The sequence below is a fragment of the Psittacula echo genome, assembly GCF_963264785.1.
Source record: "Psittacula echo genome assembly, chromosome: 6".
NCBI lineage: Eukaryota > Metazoa > Chordata > Aves > Psittaciformes > Psittacidae > Psittacula > Psittacula echo.
Genome location: NC_137743.1, coordinates 14,371,764 through 14,396,452, shown reverse-complemented (window position 1 = coordinate 14,396,452; position 24,689 = coordinate 14,371,764). Strand labels below are relative to the sequence as shown.

The 24,689-nt window shown below is 40.6% G+C and overlaps 1 protein-coding gene across 1 annotated transcript in view; it reads right to left on the bottom strand.

Moving 5' to 3' along the window:
- Positions 1 to 24,689, bottom strand: part of NT5C2 (5'-nucleotidase, cytosolic II) — an 84,286-nt gene that overhangs the window by 30,997 nt on the left and 28,600 nt on the right. The window contains exon 3 of the mRNA XM_080621633.1: positions 9,307 to 9,427. Coding sequence (XP_080477759.1) covers positions 9,307 to 9,407 — 101 coding nt within the window. The 5' untranslated portion in view covers positions 9,408 to 9,427. The remainder of the gene's footprint in view (positions 1 to 9,306; positions 9,428 to 24,689) is intronic.

Below are 24,689 nucleotides of genomic sequence, written 5' to 3'. Positions count from 1 at the left end.
TGGGGAAAAAAATGGAAACTGGTAAAGAAACGCCTTTTGGAAATACGAGATGGGATCGTAAATCACTAAAATTTACTCCTGAAATGTCTGGCTTTTGAGTAGGTGGAGCAAATTATCCAAATCTGCAGTTTGAATCCGTGTTTGTCTTAACATCGAGATAACTGTGATTTACAAGAGGCCAATGCAAAATGCTATTTCGAACTAAACACAGTCTCGCAGTTTGTATAATGAAGATGATTACACTCTTGCTGCTGATGCCAGGAAGCATTATTTATTAGCCAATTCAAGCACACAATTTCTGATCTCGTGTTTGTGCAGTTTGTTTCTGAAAGTGGAAAGCTTTAAGAAGGAACAACATATCTCCAGGAAACACTGGCAACATTTTCTGTCCAACCTGCAGAGTCCAGTTTTGTTCTTGCCTTTAACCTTAACCCCTGAGGCACAGTTCTCCATCCTTCTGAAGAGAACAGGAATAGGAAGGGAAATTTAAAGCAGCCCCGAAAAGCCTTTCAGAATTGCAACATTTGGGAACAGTTTCCCATATGAGGACAAAAACCAAACACTAAGACAAAGCTGAATGAGCTTATAAAAAGGGTAATACGACAACGGCTGTGAAAGGCAAAAACAAGGGAGCTGTGACCCAGGAGATCTCTTCCAGTCCAGCCTGCCTATGTTTAGATGATGATGACACCGAAATGACCAAAAACCATGGAAAGATCTCTAAGCCCCTGACATTTTTTTCATTGCTTGCTTTTGGAGTATTTACAAACTGAACCCTGGGACTAAAAAAAACCCAAGAAGCACGCGTTGATACTGAAGATCTGGAAAAGTTTACTAAAGGCAATGAAATGAACAACATCTATCAGCATTTTTTTGTTCCAAAATAAGTCTTATAACTTTAACATGAAAATTACTATACCAGCCGCCTCTTGGCAACAGCTGGTGAAGATCTCTTTCTCCATCAAGTTGTAAATATTGCCTATGACCTAGAAACCATATGTGGCAGGGTCTAATCATGCCCCAACAGTGCACAGGACCTGGCAGACTTCAAGGCTTCCTACTGACTGCTCTGACGTGGTAATTAATTCACCAACCAATGCTGGAATGAAGCAGAGCAAATACTTTAAAAAGCTAAAGAAGGCTATTACACAACATGTCCAGGACAGGAAATGAGAACACTTTAATAAATTTAAACTTGGATATGCCTTGACAGATTAAATAGCAGACTAAACTGTGGCAAAAAAAAAAAAAAAATCAATTTCACTTCTCTTGTGAAGGCTCAGATATTGGGTTATTTTGCAGGCACTCAGAACCTCAAGTTTAAATCCTGATAAAGGAAGATGTCTGCCATGGACAGTGCCCCCCTAGACACAAAAGGCTAAGTAGATACTTAAAATTATTCACTCCCAGAAGCTGATCAGCTTAATATAGGAGGTTTACTTAAAGTAGTAAATATCTGCAGTATCCTAGAAACTAAAGATAAAAGTTGAGATTAAAGCACCATGACAGTTTCTGGGAAGATCCAGGTGCTTCTCAGAAGCTGCAGACTTAGCCCATTTCAAAGCTGTGCTTAGATCCTAATCAAATGTACTCTCAGCCCGATCTGTAGCCAGTCAAATGTGTCTGTTGGCTACCAAAGTGTAATGTCTTCACAGAAGACATGGTATAAAGAAATAACAAGAGTTATTTTTAATGACTATAAAGCAAAACCAACACTAAGACCTTAAGGACCCAAACCACCTGAGAGAAATGATCCTCTGGTCTGTAAAGGAAAGGCTGAGATGACAAGTATTTAGCAGCTCATCTAGATGAACAACAATCAAAGAAGCTTCCACATTACAAGCAGTAAAGTCAACGGAAAACTAAAATCACCCAACATTTTTAGTACGTAAGTTTTGATCCAGAATAATTTTTCCACTTGACAGCCACAAGTAGTCACACTTTCTGTTCCCCTGAGTTTGGTGGGATTTTTTTCCAGAACATATTTGTTTTAAGAAGGAGCACTGGAGTTAAAAATTAAGCTGATTTAAAAATCTAACAGTTCTGGGCAGTAAGACAAATTAAACAGCAGGCATAGCATGAGAACACCCTCCCCATTCCTTGTGCTGAGAGGCAGAGGTAAGTGCCTAAACCCAGCTCCCCAGCTCCACACCTGTCTGCAACCAGAGCATCTTCTTAAATAGGACATTGCCCTTCTGTTGCCTTCATAGAATCTCTTTCCTTCTGGATGAAAAAGATTCATATTTCTGCTTTGAGGAACAGCCCTGTGAATCACCAAAGTTTTGCACTCCCTGCACAGTGTGGGTGAAGCAGTTGGTGCTTGTGGGGAAGCTGTTTGAGGGTCCATATACAGCCCCATGGGCTCCCTGAGCCAGTACAGGGCACAGCTGAGAGTGGAGAGACAGCAGCCTGGACTTGGGGTGGCTTAGCAGACCCATACCTTTAGAAAAATGGACTTGAGCTGTTTAACAAAAACCATGAAGAACATTTCCTCTCTAATGAGCTCTTCCTCAAAGATTAAACCCTGCAACTTGGCCTAGAAGAAGGCTCTCGAGGGCAGTATTTATTTTCTTTTAGAGCTCTATGAATTGTGCTGGATAACAGAAAAACGTGTTGTATTGCAAGGAAGAAGGAACTGCTGAGCATGCAGAAAGAGTCACAGAGCCCTGATATCCTCAACACTGCAATTCACAGTCCTTTATATTTTTACAAGAGAACTGATCTCAGTTTTGTTACTGTTCTTGTCAATCAATTCCAAGGCGGGAACCTAAATCCCAACTCTTCTCAAGTAACACAGGAGAGAAGCGAATGCAGACAGAGAGAGAAATGTTTTTATTTTATTTGTACAAAATATCAAAAGTATTCTGTGCCCTGAATTAAATTTGCATGTACAGTATTCTTGTAATATGACCAACAAAATAAAACAAAATGCACAGCATGATACAACTAAGGAGGAACTTGGCACGTGGCTCACAATTCCTCACAGTGGGAAAATGAACAATGTGAGGCAAGGTTTCTGGAACAGCGCACTTTAATAATGATTTTCCAAATGTGTCTGGAAATGCCTTCAGCAAGAAGCATTCTTTTTCAGAACAGTATATTTTACTAGAAATTAAATAAATACACATAAACTTGAAACAGTGCTGAATGGAATAGCAAATACAGTGGGAACTGCTAAGCATGACCTACATGTGTGTTTAAAGAAGACTGTGGTGGACAGTTGGGCTTGAGCCAGCCATGAAACAGGAACTAATTAGCCAGAAGGCTCAGATTCCTGCTTCCTCAAAGTTCAGGCACTTTGGTTAATCTTCACTTTGTGGACAACTTCCATGTTTAATAAGCTAGAAGAGTTAAATACGAGGTACTAAGTGGAGCCTCCCATGTCCAAGTTCCCCACAGGCACCTAAAAAAGGCTAATAATGAAATAAAAATCACACTAATCTTATGACAACTGGATGTTCTCAGTATTACTAGCTAGTCCCCAGATGTTGTGTTGTTAGGGGAGATGTCTCACTACATGACATTATAGTTCTGGTTACAGGTGACTTCTACCAACAGCAGCAAACTCAGATGAATAGATGAATCCCTCACTGACCTTACTTATCTGGCACAAATCCTGTGAGCAACCTTAAGAAGATACTAACATATATCAGGATGTCTTGGTTTTGGGTGCTGGATACCCTTGTACCTGTCTTAGAGGGGATAAGAAATAAAACTACTTTAAACTACTAAACTCAATGTAATCATTCTTTCAATAAGCCTTGTCTCTTTAGGCCGGTAATGACCATTCCATATATTATTATTTATTGTAACATTTTGGGGTTTTGGGTTTTTTTTTTTTTTTTTACAATATTAAAGATTTTCGGAGTTCCATTTTATTCCTTCTTCAACCAAAGAGGAATATTCTAACAGGTCAGTATGTTTGCAGTCATATTTAGAGACACTGTTTGGGATCAGGATGATTTTAAGCAGATGAAACAGTATCAGACAGGGGACACAGAAGAAGGGCATCAAAATATCCTGGCCACTTCTAGTAACATTTCCAAATAGTGCCCACAGTTTCACAAGACTAACCGTCCTTGCAAAACTGTAGTGACATAAAACTGGAAAATCAGGTTAGAACTGGAACTTTAAAGTCTGATGAGGCTGTATCCAGAAACATGATTATGAGCACTTCCCTCTGAAATTCAGCAGGAATCAGATGGAAGGAGATAGCTTTGGCCATTTCTGTTTTCATTGTTTGGGTTTTCTTCCCAGGCAACAGCAAAGTGCCAAGAAGCTCACTATGGATTCCATCCCAAAATAACACCCGTCTGCCCTGTGAAACTATTAAAGCTAGGGATCATGGGACATTTTCCATGTAATTTCTTTATTATTAATTTGGCAAGTGTTCTGCTTTCTCATAAGCTCGCCCATTCTGCCGCCTTAGCACTCCCTCTGCCTCCTCTCTCCAATGTCCGAAGCACTAAAGCAAAATAAATAGAGAGCCACACGCTGCTATCCGCTACATGCATGTCACCACATGAGTCCAAGGAGGCTGCATCAAGACATATGAGAACAGACGATAGCCAGTAGTGCCTACAGAGGTACCTCGTGTACAGTTACATGAAAATATCACACATCTCTGATGAAAAGAGCATTTTCAGACTGGTAAAGATTTTTTTTTCATTTGCCACTTCAGTGAACTGAATTTTAAAGAGACTGTATGTACAGCTACCCAAATAGATAATCAGCTTCAAACCTCATAGCCTAGTATATAACATTCCCACCTCTAGCAATTGCTCACGATCCAGTACCAAAACTAAAACTAAATTAGCAGTGAATAGCCCAGTTTCAAAATTTGAACAAACCAAAAAACATCTTTAACCCTCAAAATCAAGACAACCAATTGTTAATCCTTTTGCTTTGTCACTATTAAAGTATATAAATATTTTTTTTTACTCAGGATCTCAGTGTATATTAATAGCTTAAATCGCTTAACTCAGATTACCATCATAAAATTCTTTGAAAGGAAACTGAAGCACAAAACTATGAACCAACTTATTCAATACTCTATGCCTAGTCAGCAGGAGAATTAGGATTAGGAATCACAATGCCACATCCCCTGCACTAGCCGGTAAACAACAGAGCAAGAAAAGAAAACTAAAACAATAGAAACCCCACGTTCAGGATGAGAAGTCTCAAATTACTCTGATGCAAAATGGTAAAAGCATCCCAAAGTCTGTATGTTTAACAAAAAGGCCATTTCAGCTTTACTGCGCTGTTTAACCAAAACCAGAATAAATAAATATAAATGCAAATACCTGTTTCCTGGATCTTGGTAACTGTCAGTAACAAGAGTGGATGGAACACCAACTTTTTCCATTATTTGCTTTAACTAGATGTGGCTGCTATATAAACCCTAAAGAGCTATGTGAGATAATCCAGAGAGTGCCTAGAAGTGCTCACTCCAAGTTAAAAAATAGACACTAGGGCAATTTGGTGGCTCAGAGTCAACCTAGTTCTTGTCTAATTACAATCACATTAAATGACAGTACTCCTCCAGAACAAATGATCTAGTGATTATCCTCTACCCGGAAAAGTCAACAAGCAGTGCATGAGGGAGGTGGCCTCACAACCACACACACTAAAGAAGAGCCACCTAACAACTACACATCCATTTTATTTCCGAATTCAAATGTATGTTGCCAATAGCACAGTATTGCAGTATCCTCTTACCAGTGACCTCTGCTAGAGAATGAATAACATCTAGCTTGTATATTAATTCATCTCTAGACCTCACCTCCAACAGGCGCCAACAATGTTGTATAACAAGGTTCATGGCTGATAGTAACACTACCTAACTGAAAGTCTTAGTTAAAGCCATCAGAAATAACCTGAAGATAAATCCCCACCACTTTTCCTCCCCTACAGATTTTTCTGGTTCTTGATGCTGCTTTTATAGTCTCTGTGCAGCACAGTATACATGTTCACATTCACAAGTTTTGCTTACTTCATCAGTAACCTCAATACTGTAATTTCTTAAGCAGCTATACAAACTGATCCAAACAGCAAGCAAAACTTTCGGGGAGGAAAACAGCTATGAGAGGAAAACAGCTATAAATATTTGATTTTGAACATTCTTGCCTATGGCATTCAGACACAATTATGATATAGTCATCGTACTCTGAGTCAGTATGCATTACACCAGTTAAACCAGTCTCAGCTGGGATTTCTGCCAACAACGTGATATGTTGAACATCCATCCATCAAGTATGATACAATAAGAAGTGCTACACCTGAAAAAACACATTCCTAGTATGAACAACCACAGTAAAATATGACTTATTGGAGTGGCATCTTCAGAGCTTATTTTTTTAATAAAGTTTTTTTGAATGTTTCACGCCCACAAGAACATTATTTTTGTTTTTTTTAAGGTAAATATTTTGTTTATATTGGAAACTTTTTGCCTTATTTTATGCTGTTTCAGAACTTACAATTCAAGCATATCAAATCTGGCATGGTTCATGAGAATCAGAAAGTTAAAACCACTGGTACAGGTATCTCCACCGATACCTAGGTAAGCAAGAAGTAAACAAACAATGAAACAAGCTTTTAAAACTCCACACTTCAGAAAACCATGCATTACTAGCAGCATTTAGAAAATCTTAATGAATGGCTTTGAGCCCAATTGGGCTTCCAACATTTCTATCAAAAGCCATCCCCATTTTACATTTATGCTCATCTGTAAATGCTGCCAAGCTCCTTCAGCCTTCCAGGACTGGGTCCATAAAACCACTGGGACCATCTTTAAGGTAAAAACATAAACCAAAAAATAACAGTTTTAAATTCAGTGTTCTTTTTCATTTTTTTTTTTTGCTTCTAAGTCACTTTAGATTCATGTTTTCAAGGTTTTTCCCTTTAGCTGCTAGAGTAAGAATAAAAAGAGACAGAAAAAAGGAGAGAGACTGGAAGATAAAGGAAAAGAAATAAAAAGGAAGAGAAAGAAAAGAATCTTCACAATGAATGCCTTGTCTTTCATATTTCTCTTTTCATAAAATTGCCAGTGCTTTAGCAATATCCAAGAGTCAGAGCATACTTGGACCTCACTGAAACAAATTTACATCCTAGAACTGATGGCTGTTTCCACATCTAAACAATCATAAAAATATTAAAAAATATATATTATAAAACAACAAGGAGGAAACACCTCAGCCCTTCTCCATCCTTAAATCTTAAAGTCCTTCCTTGAATCTGCACTTACCTTTTAAGTAACATCACATCTGTTAACACTGAGATCACAAAAAATACCAGAAATAGAAATCTGACAACACTGCCACTGGAATGAGGTTGTTTCAGATTCTTACAATACTAGATTATCAAAATAACTCCCATGAAACTAGTACACCAAAGCCATTAATAGCACAGATTTATACCACAGTCTTGGCATTGGGTTCTCTTATTCTCTCCCATTCCTCCCTCTCTCTCATTTTCTCCCTTTCTCTCTTTTTAAAAGAGGATAGTAGTTAAAAAAAATGTGTCTCCCTTTAATGTATTTCTAGTGTTGTGCTTTCCATGAAAATCTGAAGTGCTAGCAACATTTCTGCCCAGTATGCTCTGAGTAAGGCATTTCTAGATTCTAAAAAAGGGCACTTAAACTGTACCACAGATTAATTTTGGACTACCTATCCCAGCTCCTACTGGGAAACCCTCCTTTATATGAGTGAACTCTCATCTTCCATAGGGAAATTCTTGAAAGTAAAGACTTCTTACATGAGTAAGGTAAATATGATGAGGACTTGAATGTGTGTGCTCTTAAGGATAAGTACTGCTTCCTTTGGATCTTGTACAACCCTTAGCAGACTGTCAGCACCTAACCATAATAAATGTTGAGGAAATACTTAAGGAAAAAAAAAAAAGGCCTTACTCTGACTTTATTTCCATCAGTCTACATCAGGAGTAACATAACTAAAATCATATGTAAAATTATGACACTAATGTAAACCTGTCAACGACTTCAACAAGGTGAAGACTTTGCCAAGGAATGGTAAAAAATCCCTCGCTTTTCACATGATATATATAGTTACATTCATTAGACATTTCTATGTCTGACAAAACACTTGACACAGACAGACTCAAATAATGCCGTCACATAAGACATGTGTCCAAACATATTCACTGGAAATTGGAAAGCTTCAGAAATTCATCACAGGATCCATTACCTATCTGCAGATATTGCCCCTTGCACAACCTGGCCTATCATATGATGCTAAGGCAGTTTTCTTGTATTATATTTCATTTGGAGAATCAAGAGATACCTAACATTTTCAAATACTTCCTCATAAATACCACCATATATGAATCACAAATGCAACGTGGCATTTAAGCATGAGGTTGGGAAGCTTGACTTCTTTTTCTGTTTCTGTATCAGACATGTGTCTCCCCAGCTCCTGCTGAATATACTCTGACAATCACACTGCATGACTTCCCAAACTAAATAAGCTAAACTTTGAAGATACACCTCCCACAAACAGAATACTGACAATTACTCGACGCTGTTGTTTTTAGCTTCGTAACAGTCCAGACATCTGATAAGGATACAGACTGTATCCATCTTTTACACTCTATACCTGGATGCTTGGGAGCTGTGGGCTAAATTCTTGGCTCAACCAAACCTCCAATGGGACCTTTTGTGGCTTTTGTTTTGCTAATTGTGAAAACAATTTAGTGTCTATACTTTGATTCCCAAACCATAAGAGTGACATTTCTTTTATTCTGTACTCTGTCTTGTTTATTTAGACTATAACTGTTTTACAGCAAAGATGGTTTTACGCACATCTACCACAGAAAGGAGGCTGAGATCCTGCCTAGTGATTCTACATGCTCCTGTGGTGCACACAACTTAGCATACATGATATAATTCTCAAACACTTAATTTCTGATCTCATTTTATTTCCTCCTTATTCATATTTGTGCATTCCAGTGCCTAAGGCTATGCTCTCCCAGTGTGCACTCCAATAATTACTGTAACACTTCTAATGCTGAGTATTTCTCGACTTGAAAGCTTCTATCCCAAAATCTAACTTGGATTAAAGAAAGCATACCCTCACTCGCTCTAGTACATGTATCTCAACTCCACTGTTTGTAAGTTCCTGAAGGCCAATACTGTGCTATATTCCAAGTTCCCTTATACTAATCCTTCTGCAAGGAAGGTGAGAATGACCTTTCTGTTTTACCAACAAGCAAAACCCAAGAAATTGGTTTTTATGCTTAGGTTGTTTCCCTCTGTCTCAGCACTTTAGTTTTGGGGTTACATGAACAACTCACCGGTGATAGGCTTCCCGGCGGTACTTTTTCAATGCATGCCCATCCATGTTTGCAGGGAGATCGGCTGCATTCTGGAGTCTGTCGCTCCATGAGGTTGTCATCTTCAAATGCTTATTTATTTCTGAAAGAGACAGAAAAGAAAAGCTTGCTTAAGTTCAAGGTTTGCTTCACCAGAAAGTTGTCTGTTTCCTGGTACGAAGAGATGCCATGCCACTCAGGAAGTCTTGCAAAGCACCCAGTGGAATGATCTGAGTTTGCAGGTCAAGTAAGATGCTTTTCTCCAAGAAGTTTGATGAGATAGGGTGTTAAAACAGAGGGCTGGGAAGGCTGTTGCACATGGCTGAAACTACGAAGACATTCCTATCCATTGTGGTGAAAATGCATTTAGAAACAGGCCTTGTTTCATTTTTGACCCTAGAGTTACTCATATGCACTAGCTATAGGGGATGGAAAACCCACTCTTTATACATGAGAAAATTAGGCAGGGCAAACCCCAAAAACCCCAGTGGGACTGACCTTGCCACTTTTACCACACAGCAAAAATAGAGCCTTGTCCCTGACCATTTGATGTCTAAGAAAGACAAAATTGATGCTAAATTAACAGCAATATTTGGAAAGAAAGTAGAAAGATGATCCTTTGTCCTCTGCAGGTCAGCCACGTTCAAATAGAGCAAGAACATACTGCAAACCTGTAACAACAGCAACGCAATCACCAGAAGATTCATTTCACCAGCAGACCTTCACAAACATCTGTACCCTTTCACAAGTCCTGCTTGTCAAAACCAAGCCACCAGACAGTCCTTCTTATCAGGAAGGCTCTGCAGTGAGGAAAGAGGGGTACCTTTCCCAATTGTGTTTTTAACACACTGGGGCAATCCTGCTTGCCCCTCACTTCCACCCAGATGCATATCCTGCTATGTCCCTGGCACCGGGCGAGATGATGAAGCAGCCACTCAGTGAGTCAGTTCAGCTCACAAGTCCAAGTCCTCCCCCATCAAAACTAACAGATGAAAAGCAAACAAAACCTGGGTAATTCTCCACTGGTCAGCAGGCTGAACCCAACTCAACCTGCCACAATGGTATCATTAGAGCCAGTGTGAAGAACGGGGTGGGAGACACATCCCACAGTTATACCAAATTAGGTATAACATGAAACCACATTCTTGTGTAACCCACACAACTGCTGGACCACAGGGCCTGGCTTGTTTGCTCTTCCTTAAAAGAAACAAAACCACCCACAAGCTACACGGGTAATGATACAGAAACCATTTCTAGACACCTTTAAAATATGACTGCCCTCATTTTATGGAAGGGAAACTAGATGATTTCATCAAAGTAGAGAGTAGAACAAGTGTCCAGACCAGCATCAGAAGTCACAGCACTTTCAGCGATCACACATGTGCTTGCTCTCCTAGAGGAAATCTGTTTATATTTTTTTTTTAGTTTTAAATTTGATTAAAGAGCAACAGTTGCAATTATCACAGCATTTATTAGTCTATTTACCTACTAGTTGCTGGTCATAAAAATCAAACAGACGGCAAACAGCTTGCCGGTAAATCCTCCCTCCTCCAGCATTCTCTGCTTGTCTCCCAGTTACTATAACCAAGGTTTACAAACTCATCTTCTGCCACATCCTAAAGGTCACCAAACTTAGGCCCTGGCAGGCAGCCCAAGGGACTGCATGCCAGAGCTGAGAGCTCTCCCCCTCCAAATTCCCTGCAACACACCCAGGAGAGGAGGTCAACACAGCGCAAGGGCGACAGGCCATTACAGCCTGCCGCAACTTCCACAACAGGGCATGCAGGGAGAAGCAGCTTCTAAAATAGCCCAGGCCACCACCACCAAGGGCTTATAAGTAATTACGAACTATTTAAGCCATGGCCAAAGGCCGATGGAAGGCAGCACAGGGCAGAGAACTAAACAGCCCCCAGGCATCAACCTGTTTCACTTCAAACACACAGCACTGCCTACAGCAATGCTCCTTCTGGCAGCAAGGGCTGCAGCAGTCCTTGGGAGAGGAGCAGTGCCTGTGCTGAAGTGACAAATTCCAGGTCAGCAGTCAAGAGACATGTAGCACAGTGAAGGATCTGGTATGACCCCAAGATTGATAACCACAGGAAGGGCTTGTGTCCCCAGAGGCTGGAAAAGCATCTACCCCTTGGACATCTCAAGATGGTCCAGATCATCACCACCTTGGTCTTACCTGGAGCTATTTTAAAGCTACTGACCTAGAGCTACAGGTTCAGATCCAAAAGACATATACATTTAGGGCCTCTAAAAGGCATGTTAAATAGTTCTGAACAGAACTGTTGCATGGCTGGTCTTACGACTCTTAAGACAGCTCTGGGCCTTCCAGGTCTTCCAGCTGAAACAAGTCCAAATCCAAGCTTCCTGTCATTTAGGAGGCCTACACTATTCTGCTTACCCAGCCAGACACATAGCAAGACTGAAAGATTTACACCCGCAGCCAAAGCCAGACTCTATTCTGCCAGCCTCTTTTTCCCACTTCTGCTTCCCATCACCATCACAGCACATCAGAGATGCTGACACAGGTACTAGGATAAGACTGTTCCCAGCAGCCATTCATGCCAGACATCTGATAGCTCACCAGTAGTATCCTACAAAATACCCTAAGATCCAGATGGCAGAAGAATTTTAGCAGGCTACCTTTTATAGCATCCTTTCTGAAATGAGGAATTGGTGCAGCTGCTGGAGCTCCTATATGGTGAAACCCTCCCCTACAGCAGCAGAAACCAGACAGCATCATTTCATGTGTGCTGCGATTCAAAAAGCTGAGATGCGAAGAAACCAGAAAAATCTGAGTTTCCGTAATGAGCAAAAAAGGCCTGAATTATTTTAATGATACAGCAGTATTTTGCTGTAGCTGTGATGAACAGAGTTCATAGGCAGGACAAGTTTTGTAGACAGAGGCAGTATCTTTTATTAGACCAACTGGTATGGCTGGAAAAAAATAGACAAGACCTTGGACACACAAGCATGTCTAAGTTTTCAAACTGTCGGTTCTCTAATAAAAGATATTACCTCTGCCCTGACTTATTTATTAAAATCTTTCTTTTAGAGTTCACACAGAATAAACCAAAAAAATCTTATGCTGAAGTTTTCTGTTACATGAACTCGAAGGCTTAGCCTTATAGCTTAGCAGGCTCCACTGGCACTGTGACAATAGCTTACTGCTCTGAAATAAAACTGTAACAACTGACAAAAGATATTGTGATGGATGTTTTCCACCCAAAAGTCTTACTCACACAAAACATCCCACAGACTTCAATGAAATTGTTCTGATGCTTCAAAGGTGTGAAGATGAGCCTACCTGCGTGGGTAAGAGACTTGGGACCTTATCCCTGAATATAAATGCCTTCTTCTAAGTAGAGAGAGCAAAATAAGGGCTGAATAACTCCATACACTTGTAAGCCACTGGGATAAACATCTAAGAGAGTGGGCAGCAAGCCAGGCAAGATTCTCAACTCTGAGCAAGTGAAATCCGATGCATCTTTCTTTAGTTACAAATCTATTTTTGAAATCGATAATCTGTAAATAGCTTCACATAAAAATAGAAATCTTTACATAGATAAAACATGCCAAAACACCTCCCCATAATTTACTGTAAACATGCTCCTCGCTAGTGCAGTCTTAATAGCATCTGATAGCATTTATGGTACAGGGCTCATTTGGACAAAGTATTTAAAATCTCAGCTTCAAAGCTTTGATACAGAGCTACTATGAAACACATATGCTTTGGTCCAAAAGAACATGAGATATCTAGCACATATTTTGACATAAGGCCATTTGCTTCTTTTGTCAGATTTTGGCTGATTTCCAGTATTATCCATAGTGTATTTTTTCCAGGTACTCATACATACAAAATAACATGTCCAGAAGCATTCTCCTTCAAGTTTTAGTATTATTTTCCTTATCCTTTTTGTCTGACAATTAGTTAGAAAATTTTGCACTTGATGTGTTCAGCTTAAATGCACTGACTGCATTTTTCTGAGTTTAATACTTTGATGATGCAATGCCAAATCAGAGGCACGCACACTAAAATGTAGAGATGAGCAAAACAGCAGTGACAATCCCACTTTTTTCCAGGATATTCTCCGAGAGCTTATATAGCAGAAAACAAAAGCATCACTAACCAATCCCAAGGTAGTAGCGTACTCACGCTGATGTGCCATGCACTACATCTGCCTCTTCTCACACATTCTGCTTCAAGAATCATTAATAACATGTCAGTACGACCCACACATGTACGTGCACAGTGGAAAGTGAATAGAGAGAAAAATCATCACACCTAACATTAGCTACTTAAAAGCTTTGCGTCTAGTCAGAGGCTGTGGGTGTACAGACAAATCTTGTGGTGCCTTTGCCAAGCCTACAGTAGTTCCTGGCTCCCCACTGCAATGCTGCTCCATCTCAAGGAGCTTTGCGGGGTCACATAAAGGGAGGAGTGAACCACGCTCCTGATAACTCAGAACTACAGGTCCCAGATGCACAAAAAAGTCAGGATGATCACAGAATTCAGGAGTACCATCAAAACACACTGGAAAACAGCACAAACTGTGATAAAAGAGGTTGCTGAAATTGGTGGAGGTCCCACTTTTGGAGAGCTAAGGATAATAAAAAGGAGATTTTCTAAAAAGAAATCTTCTCAAGAGAGGTGAGGCAGCACTGAAAGGAGATGAAGAATAATGCAGAAGGGGCAGAATTCTTCAAGAAATGGCTCTAGTTTGCTTTTATTTTTTTTAAAGACAATAGTCTGTTAATCCCTTGATGATAACAAAGTGTATCCCATTCAATTTGCTGCCAATGAGAATTTTAAACAATACAGAAATGAACATGTTTAAGGAGCCAGTATGATTAAGTCTCCCCAGGAACCCTAAAACAATTAGCTGCATGTATTTTAGGCTACATCAGCTTTACCTGATGGCAAACCTAGAAAACATACTGCAGATGACAACACTGGATTCAGTTAATGAAGAACCAGAAGACAAAGTCTTGGTCAAGGCATCAGTTACAACAGGTATCTAGACCATGCCTACATAAGACTGAGAACTACCTGTACTTAAGCATGACAAAAGCCCTGAAGCAGTGGGATTCTGACTCGCTCCAAACCACAGGGATTGCATGGATGCCAAATGACACTCTGATTTTATTCTGGATTGCAGCTTCATGCACTAGCTCTGTTAGTTCACATAGCTCCTTCCCAGTTCACATAGTTCCTTCCCTCTCCCTGACAACCCTGGGATGACAATTCCAACCACTCTGTGTTTTATTGCCAACGCTTCTGCTTAATTGCCAATGCCAAATTGTTTCCAGAAGGTGTTTTCAATTACTGATGCTTTTGGAAAATTAACATGTCCATGACTTGAGATGTCTGGCAACACTGGAAAGCCAGTTTCCAAGAATAAGTAGTGAAGCTTGTGAATTACCTAAACCAGGAAATTGACTTCTTTTATTTCTCCTTGTGCCTAAAGTTAAGTTCTTTACTTGAAGAACTTCCAGTTCTGGGTGGCTGCCTTTCTGACAGCAAGGCTTCAGGCTCATGATGGGAGGAAGGACAAAATATGCTCTTCCTATTAGAATATTTAATTACTTCCAAGAGACACTTCAAAGCTCATGATAATTAATACCTGGGGTTGGCTTTAAGCAGCATAATTCTGTATGCCCATTACAGGGAATTAAAGAGGTAGAGATCTGCAGTTAAGAACCTGTTAAGGTTAACCACAGGCACAAGTATTGAGCTTATTAAGCCTGCATACTTGCAGCAATCCCAAGAACCACTGGTTACAACGGATTGATAACACTCTCCTTGCCCCACGGATTGTACTAACTCTCCCACCTCCAAGCTTGCAACACCAGCTTTGAGCCCTCCCGCAGGAAGGGTGTAGCTGCTTCTCTTGGGCACCACCACGGTGCTGACATCAGTGAAGCTGCTTTTTCCAAGAGCATGCTTTTAATGAAATTGGTAAAGCATTCCCAGACATACTTTATTGATTATGGTCTGACTGATAGATGATGGTAACTCACAGGTTATTTCTTGATGGCTAAGGTATAACAAGGGAAAATGCTACTCACGTGGCTTATTACAGGACTTTATTTAATTTCAGGCTTAATTTTACCTCTGTCATAAAGCCAGATGCAAAAGTAATGGCTATATATTAAATATATATTTTACATGGATTTTTTTATCAGACTATTTCTACTGACAACCACACCCACAGAGTGGCTGCACAGTGCCTAGAGCTTCAGTAATAACCCAGGACCCATTACACGCACTAAAAAGCACAGATAAATGCGGAGTTTCTTCGGGTGACCATCCATTTCTATCCAAGGAGTTCTATTCATTCAGGAACTCCAAGGAGCACTAGTTATTTAAAACATTTTAAGCATTATTTAATTATCATCAATTTCACAGATGGTTAGAAAGGAATCTGGAAAACTATGAAATCCACAGTGCAACTCTTTCAGGAGCAAACCTCAAATTTGACCCTGGGTATCATGAGACCATCCACTCTCCTCATTTATCTGTAACCCAGCTTACTGTCTTGAAATGGGAACCACAAATTCTCCAGTGAGCTAATTAGCATATTTTCCAGCTTGCATATAGCTCATGCTTCTCTATTTCCTGCAGAATTAACATTTGAGTTGTTTCCAACATACTGCTTCTTATACAAACAGCTTGTTAGAGGTGTTCTCCACTTCTCCAAGTCTAATGTGCCCTGTATCGTCCCGCTGCTAGGAAAACCCCGCTGCTAGGAAAAAAGAAGGACCATACTTAAGGAATGTGAGCCTTTATCCAGAAGAGCAAGAGTGATGCTATAGGGAAGAATCAGTGAACACGAGCTCTCAAAGAAATGCTGTGACTGCTGGTCCAATATAATCCTACAAATATAATGTACAAGACTACCAAGCAGGACTCCATGTGCTTATCTGTCACTGCTGCAAATGCTGCTGGAAAACGGTCTTCAGCCAGCTGTCCCCATTCAAGAACAATCCTGATTATATCAAGGAAAGAATAAAGCTGTGAGAGAGAGCAAGGCTGGAGTGGAAGATGGCCAGTTTACAGAGAGGGGCTCTGCAGGTGATTTGAAAACAGTCTAGAAGCACTTATGCGTATGAGAACAGTGTGACTGCGGAGGGCTCTCAGTATAGCAACGACAGAACAAGAGCCCATGCCTGAAAATTAAATAAATCCACACAAAACAAATACTAATAGAGGACAGTTAATGATGAAACAACAAATTCCTGAAATAGTTTTTCCAGCACTAAAGGACTCTAAATGCAGGGGGCAAGGGATGACGTTTAAATCAGTCTTTTTTCAGAGTCAAGAATTAATGCAGAAAAGTCAGTTTGAGCTACACAGCAGGCCAGCGAAACTGAGTATCATGCATCAAGTGACTCTTCCTCACCTTATAATTCAAAGTATCAGTGAATAAGAGGCTGAGGCACAAGCAATAATTGGGAAGAAAACTCTAGAGAGAAGTTTCACCTGTAGCGAAGGTGAATGGACAAACACCAGCATGAACTGTGCACCCTAAAAACCCTGGGAAACTTGCTTCCTTGGGAAAAGGTCTTCAGCAGCCTACAGCAATCTCTGCTGCTGAGGAGGCTCCTAAACTGCTGTCCAACTGAGCACCTGCCAATAGCAAGCATGGACCTGGCTAAGATGTTTTCACTGCTTTTTGGTTCCAGCTGTTAAATTCCAGTCAGAAACACGGAAGATAATTCAAATGTTTCACTCACACTGCTTTTCCTGTAAGCAATTCCTCTGGTTGCACGGTGTCCTGAAAGATTAAAAACTAGAGATGAATTTGATCCTTTTGCAGTAATACGGTCCTCCCTAAAGAAAATATTTAAGAGTTCCCTTGTTCTTTAGCTGAAAACTGGCAGGCAGGCTTTGATGCAAATACCCACAATGAGAACTCAATGTTTGACTGATGTCTCCAAATACTAATATCATTGCTACAAAGATGAAGCATGACAGCATGCTAGCCAAGCTGCAGGTTAACAAAAATGGCGTGAAAAACAGAAATGCCAGCATGGAAGTGAACACACTCAATTCTGCAAATCAGAAAGGAAATTCAAGATAAACTTTCCTCTTCCAACTCTATAATTTTACATCAGAACCACCTGAAGCATCTTTAGCAACAAATGAACTTGCCAGCAAAAACAGACAAATATAACCCCTGGTACTCAGTATTCCCTTCTCAAAGGAAACTGCCAGTTTCTTCCACCCCCTTCAGCTTGTCACCCCTACGTAATACTTGGTGTTCAAACCTGTGCAAGGATCTATAACCAAAACAACATAACTGAGCACTTCTCTCTGAGTTACACTTCCCAAAGAGAGAACAAGATGAGACATGCCATCCCCGGAGACAGAACTGTAAAGCCACCCTTCCACATACCAATTGCAAACCAAGAGATGACTGCCACTCTAACCTGCTATTAAGGATTATACAACAGTAGCTCTTTTGGCAGCAGATCACGGTCTTTCAAACAATGATGCTTTTCATTAGATTCCACTGTGTTTCAGGAAGTCTTAACAGAATTAACGGGCCTTTCCAGAAGCGCGGAAGCAACTGACAAAGTATTTGAGATGCACAACTCCAATCAGTAGCACAGTCATTCTGAAAGCATGCAACTGGGTCAGCCTGGATAACGCAAACAGCCAGAACTCCTCTTTATCTCTGAACACTGAAGGTGAGGAAGGACGTATTTATTGGCTTTCCTTACTAACTGTGCTTACTGGTAAAAAAAAACCCTTGTCTCTGAAGATCACATCCTTGCTTCATTAATATTTCATAGAAAAAGCAAAGATACTGAAAGCTTACTCTGGGTTTTTTTCTAATCTTTGAAAGTAAAAGGAAGAATAAGGATAACTTTCTAGAGACACTTGAACTCTCTTCCATGCTGGCTGGGCCCTCTTTATATGCTTATGGGCTACATAAACAGATGTGACAGTAGAATCAGCATCTGAACCATCTCCACAGACTGGAAACACGAGTTTACATGTTCCTCCAGCCTTTGCTCAGCCCAGACGTTGATAGCCAGCTGGCTAGTCAGAGTGAGCCCCAGGGACACAGCACTCACCAAGGGACATGCTGCTGAGGAAAGAAGCTGACACCCTTGAACTGGGGAACATTGGCTCCTCCTTCATGAAAAAAGTTGCTGAAAATAAACACTGAGATCAACAGCTGAAGATGATCCAGTAATTCTGAGAGCTGCTCTGCCAAAACCGGTGAGAACTTTTCTCTGCTAAGAGTTTCCTTCTCCAGCGCCATTCCCTTCTTCTCCTACCTTCAAGGAAAAAACTTACCAAATGCTCATATACTAGCATGGCTCCTTTTCCTTTTGAGATATTACCTATCAATAAGACACAGATTATTGACAAATAAACCCATCTTTCTAAAAGAAGATGGATGAGCTGAGGACTGTGGAACTAAGCCAGACACAGAAGAGAAAGCCTTAATAGCTAGCAAGGGCACAGACTTCATATGCAAAACTCAGCCAGTTTTCAACTTGCTGTTTGACCACAAAATACAAACAACATAAAAGAACAACATCTTCAGCTATAAAAGGCACCGTGAAGATAAAGAGGTTCTTGATTCTCTGTAGTTTCTCGCTACTTGTGTGGTGAGGGATGGAAGCACTAGTTCCCTCCGAACTAGGGTCAAGACATAGAGCATTCATGGAATGCGGGTCAACAACCATTTATTGCGCAGTTACAATTCCTTATATATGTTGCCTAAGCACCTCCCCAGAGTCAGCTGGTTCCTGTCCCTCCTGGCAACTTCCCCTCACATCACATGATCTTCCATGCGCCAATCCCTACAATTCTTGAGAATTTAGGAGAAATTGTAGGAGAATAAATTGTAGGAGAATTGTAGGAGAATAAATTGTAGGAGAATTTATCCTAACATAAAGGACTCCAGATGTATACTAGCCTACTACAGATTTCTCCAGCTTCCTATTTCTGTTCTTAATAAGTCACCCATCTCTCTTCCAAGATGCCTTCCCTGAGACTACCTAGCCTTTCAAGTGAGGAAGGCAAGAGCCTTCTGCAACCAGGCTCAGCTCATCAAAATCACCCCGGGCTAGCTCTAACACTCCTGAAATGCTCACCAAGGCCAGAAGTACAACTCCCTTCTCTATGTTCCTCCTAGTTCAGTAACCACAGGCAACCCCTCACTTGAGCCACACTGAAATCCTCCTTCTCCCCAAATCAGAGGTTGAACATGTACTTATCACTCATCATGGAGATAGGAAAGTGTATACCTCAAACCTTTCCTGTGCTCTGTTCTTAGCCAGCAGTCTCACACAGCAGCTCCTTGCCAATGAGAAGCAAACTACACAGACCTACCAATGGAGGAGCAAGCACAAAGACGAAAAAACAGGGAATGTGAAGTCTGTAGGTGTTTTGAAGCGCTCTTACAGTGCAAAGTTCCCCTCCACATAAAACAGCACAACTCATTCCCTTTCTGACCTGTTTTTTTAATCAGAGGCAAACATAGTAATTATAGTCAGTCTGATTACAAATGAAATTACAATTCTGTCCTTAGGGCACAATAGTGTTCCCACCTAGATGCTATCAGCCCCCAAACCTCATTTAATCTTAACAGATGTGTAGTACTGAGGCAGCACTACAGGAAACTGTACAAGTAAATTAATTTTACAAATACTTTCTCTGCAGAATTCCCATGTTCCTCCAAGACATGGCTAATTCATACAGCATTTCTTACACAACCTATGTCACCTAATTCATCAGTAAAATAACTGAATCTATGATGACTTTGAGCTTTTGCTAAGTTTCTGGCTTCTCTTTGATAACCTAACTGTCTCAGCTTTATCAAGTGATACCAAAGGCCTACATTATACAGTTTTCCAACTGTATCAACTTGTTTTCTTCGGAAACTTCTTACTACCCTATCCAAGAAAAACACAAACCACTAGGTTCATCTGTGGAAAACACAGTCATCTTTCCATGGTCCCTTCAGTTCACTGGTTTTTAATATGCTAAATCATTCCTGCTGACATAGGAGACTGTTCCCTTGCAGGAGCTGAGGAGGAAACACACAGTGCTCTCTCTGTAGCAGCACAGGTAGTACTCAGAAGAAACACGGATGAAGTGACAGACCTACTCCATCAGCTGTGACCTGGAAGAAACCTGTCAGCCTGAAGGGTAAGAGAACACTGATGAAAACTAAGAAGGCGTCATCAGCAGGTCCCCATTATCCCAAAACTAGAGGCGAGAATTCCCAACTCTTGAACCTTCCCTCTGGCCAGGACTGCTCTCTTCAGGGAACCTCAAGTATCTTGTTGGGTGTAGACTTGAAGACAAACTCAATAGTGCAGTCAAGCTCCTGTTGCAGATTTAATGAACAGCTTGAATCCCCTGGGTTCTAAAAAGCCTCTCAAATTGTTTGCCCCAAGCAGAGTAGTACAAGAGTCCTGAATGCCTGAGAAGGACTTCGTTTCAGCATGTTACCTGGCCTACTGTAGCCACTAAAACAAAAAGCCTGACCACATACCCAGCCAGCACATAAGCCTCCTGTGCAGACACAGAAATGCCTCCTTCTAAATGCTTTCAAAACAGCAACTGAAAAAATCCCAGCCTGGCTCTGAGCGTCACAACATGGGCAGAGAGTTCTCTACATGTCCTAACCTTTCCAATATTTGTTCTTGACCCCAGCAGCACACATCGATTTATGAGGACTGAAAGTGCTTTTTATTAGTGTCTTTGTTAACATCTACTCTGTGAAGAAAAAATGTGTGGTGGATGAGTAAAACATTGTTAGCTTTTCACCATTTGTTCCCTCCTGATTGCTCAAGTTTAGCAAGCAGAGTTTTTTGTTCTTGGCTCATAAAACTGCTAGTGCAACATTGCAAGAAAAGGTAAAAAACATGTCAACCAAGAGGTTAAGAACCTACCTAATCTATTATCACATGAAAAAAATAGAAAAGGTTAGATTACAAATGCATTTTTAACAAAATCTTAGAAAGGCTAGAGCATTATTTTTCTGGATCAGAAGTGAAAATGTCCCCAAATTACTGAAGCCTACAGACGGCTATTTCATGCCCCTGCCTGTGGCAGGGTGGTTGGAACTAGATAATCCTTAAGTCCCTCTCAACCCAAACCATTCTATGATTCTATGATCTCAGATCACAGCAAGTAAAGCTCTTTCCAATTAGTATAACGTTTGCTCATAAAATACCACATCTGCTCATGATTCCAGCAATGACAATTTTTAATATACTGTCTATAAGATCATCCCATTTCAACACCACTAAGGCGGATACCAATAAACACCAGAGCATGTGCAAGACATATTCTGCTCAGGATGTCTGCAGTCACCAAGTGGTTAATGGTACAGGAAAGCTAATGCCTTCAAGTAGCTAAATTTGTGTTATTAACTAAAAAGGACTTAACAGAAGATCATCTGGAATGCCAGTCACTACTTAGCAGTGACACTTTTGGGTAGAGCAAGTATTATGAAGAATACAGAAGAGGGGGCTTGTATCTACTTTCTTGAACCATTTACATCTTCAGGTAGCAAATGCTCACTTTTAATCAATTTTCCCTAGTGGAGCTCTATCCAGCCCTGTCAGCTGCAGCCCTGCTTTTGATTACAGGCGAAAAAAGGTCTGCTGACCACTTCTCCCTTCAGAGAGACCCTATTCATGTGTTTATACTTCCCTTTATGCAATATTTCATTTTCTTTTTTTTAACAAAAGAAAGCCATGTAGAAATGCAGCATCCTAAAGCATCAGAAGACTCAAAACATGCACTGTCTTGCTGACCTGCCTTAAACATCACTGGTCCAACTGATGCTTGTGACATGAAGCGGAAAATGAAATCTGACTCCTGCCTCAGTTTCCAGACAGCAGAACTAACAGATGATTTACCAGTCAGACTTGCTTACGTTAAATTCCTCTTTCCAGCTTCACTCAGCCACTTGTATTCAATGATGAGAATGCTACAGGAACTAACTGGAAGAGCTGTTTCCAAGGTCAGCCTCAAGCTAACTGGTGCTCAGAGCACCTGCAATTTATATTCAGTTGATCAGAGTTTTCTTTAGGAAATGAACCTATTCCAACCTAAAAGCACACACAGAGAGTAACATATAAAAGTGGAACTGAACAAGCAATGAAAAAGAAATAACTATGCAGCTATTATGGGTATCTGTTCTTAAAAGGTCCCAGTGAATACTGAGGGACATGACTTAACCAGGACACTCGGGACCAGATCTTGCAGCACTTTCTTGTGACTTCAAAGGCCACATATGTCTTTGCATAGTCTTGAAATGGAATTGCTCTGTAATATCCAAAAAGATGCCTTGAAAAGATCAGAAAGAAACATTTGAAAGACTTTTGCCAACATGTTCAGCTCTTCCACTCGAGGGAAAAAAACCAAGGTATCTCAGATGGAGATGGAGTAAGCAAAGGAAATCAACATCTAAAAATATTGTTTATTTTTAATTGCAACTGGTTTTATTTCTTAACTTCCAAAATTACCTAAGCAGCTTGCCATTTACTAGTACTTACTCTCAGATGTTATTATTGGTAATTGCTGTGTTATGATTACAAAGCAATGGCATAAATCTCACTCAGCACCTCTTTTGGTTTCTGAGGGCAGAACATTCACATGCTCTTCTCTGACCCCATGTTCCTAATTATTAGCTATGCATGCCTATGTGCAACTCAACACCAACTGAATCAATCCAAACACCAGCTGAAGTCAGCTGGCCTAGAGAATTTCTTACGCGCTATGCTAAACCATCAGTCTGCAATCTTTCAAATTTACCTTCCTTTCTAGGTTACCTTAGAAGCCGACTAGAAAGTTGCTCTTGTATATACACCACAGCCAGATGCACTACACATTAGATGCAAATGCCAAGAGGAGCGCAGTCCAAGTAGTAAAGTATGAGTTGATTCCCATCCACAGCTACTGTCCTCCAAAGGAGATAAGGAATACTGATTCCAGCAACAAACACTGCCTGAACAGCTAAACGCTTCCTCCTGAACCCAATGTACACAGCTGGAATACAGCTGTTGCTACCACAGCAGTGCAGGCAGCAGCTGCAGCCAGGCAAAAGGCTCGCAAAAGAAAGGGGCAACCCACTCAGGAGATGCTACAACCCAGACCTGGCCACCACAATTGACAAAGCTGGACCACCCCGGCTGGAAAATATTTTGGGGAACTGTACCTTCCTGAGGGTTCAGTCAGAATTTGCTTCCTGAAAACCCAGCAAGAATGTATCTTAAGTGTTTTAAGATACTGGTGAACATTATGCCAGTGTTCACAGGGAGAACTACAAGGCCTGGGTCAAAGCCAGCTAATCCAAAGGCCTGTTCTTAAGTAAACAGTGGAAAACCACTCTACTGCAGAGCCTCCAGCAGAAACCCATACAGGAAATCTCTGTTCTACCCCTTCCTCTGAACCAATTGTGCTAAAGCAAAGTTAAATTATAATCTTGTAGTAAGTGTATATGCAAAATAATAAGTCATTGTTTGAAAATATCTGGAATGCAGCTGGAAGCTGTGAATACTCTTTAACTAAATTAAGTTTGGACCGCATAATGACTTCAAGAAGCCTTTGTTTTTAAATAAATCACTTGTGGTGAAAAGAGCCGGAATGGTAGTTTTGGAGACCGCAACTGTCTTCTTATTTACAGGATGGGTACAGCACAAGCAGTACTAGGGTACATTGTTCCCACACATCTGTTTCTACTAACTTACTCCATTTTGGAGCCTCTAAATCTCAAAATTACATCCTTGGGTCTTCCATTCTTCTTCCATCCACCTACAGAAACTCTGCGCACTGTAATTTCAAAAGAGAAACCAAAAGGTTGCTCTCATCCCAGCAGCATTTCTATAGGTATCTCACTGCTGTGACTCCTGCTCTCCACATTTAATGAGCTCACATCTTTGCAGAATTTGAAGCAGTTTCAGCTGGCATGATGCACAGGGTAAGAACACACTTGTTTTCTTGCTTACATGTTCAGAGAAGGTAGCATGCAGATAATCACAGTGGGGTTTCCAACCTCTCCAGTTTAGTCAGAACTTCAGCTCTAACGAAACTACCATAAAGGGGTTGACTATCCTGGCAAATCCTATAGTAGGTATTCATGGCCAGAGGATGATAACCTAAGGTCACCAGCAAGCAACAAGTTCAGCCTCTACCATCCTGTACCAGACTTGAAAAAGTGATAGGACTAAGAGGGCTGGCACAAACCCATTCACTACCCCTAGGTTTGGAGACCCAACTGTTCAGGAAGTAAAAGCAAAATTGTGTCTGACCTTATAGTAAGGTGCACGCATGGTCACACATTCAGGTAGTAGTTAAAATTCAACACAGACTGCTATGG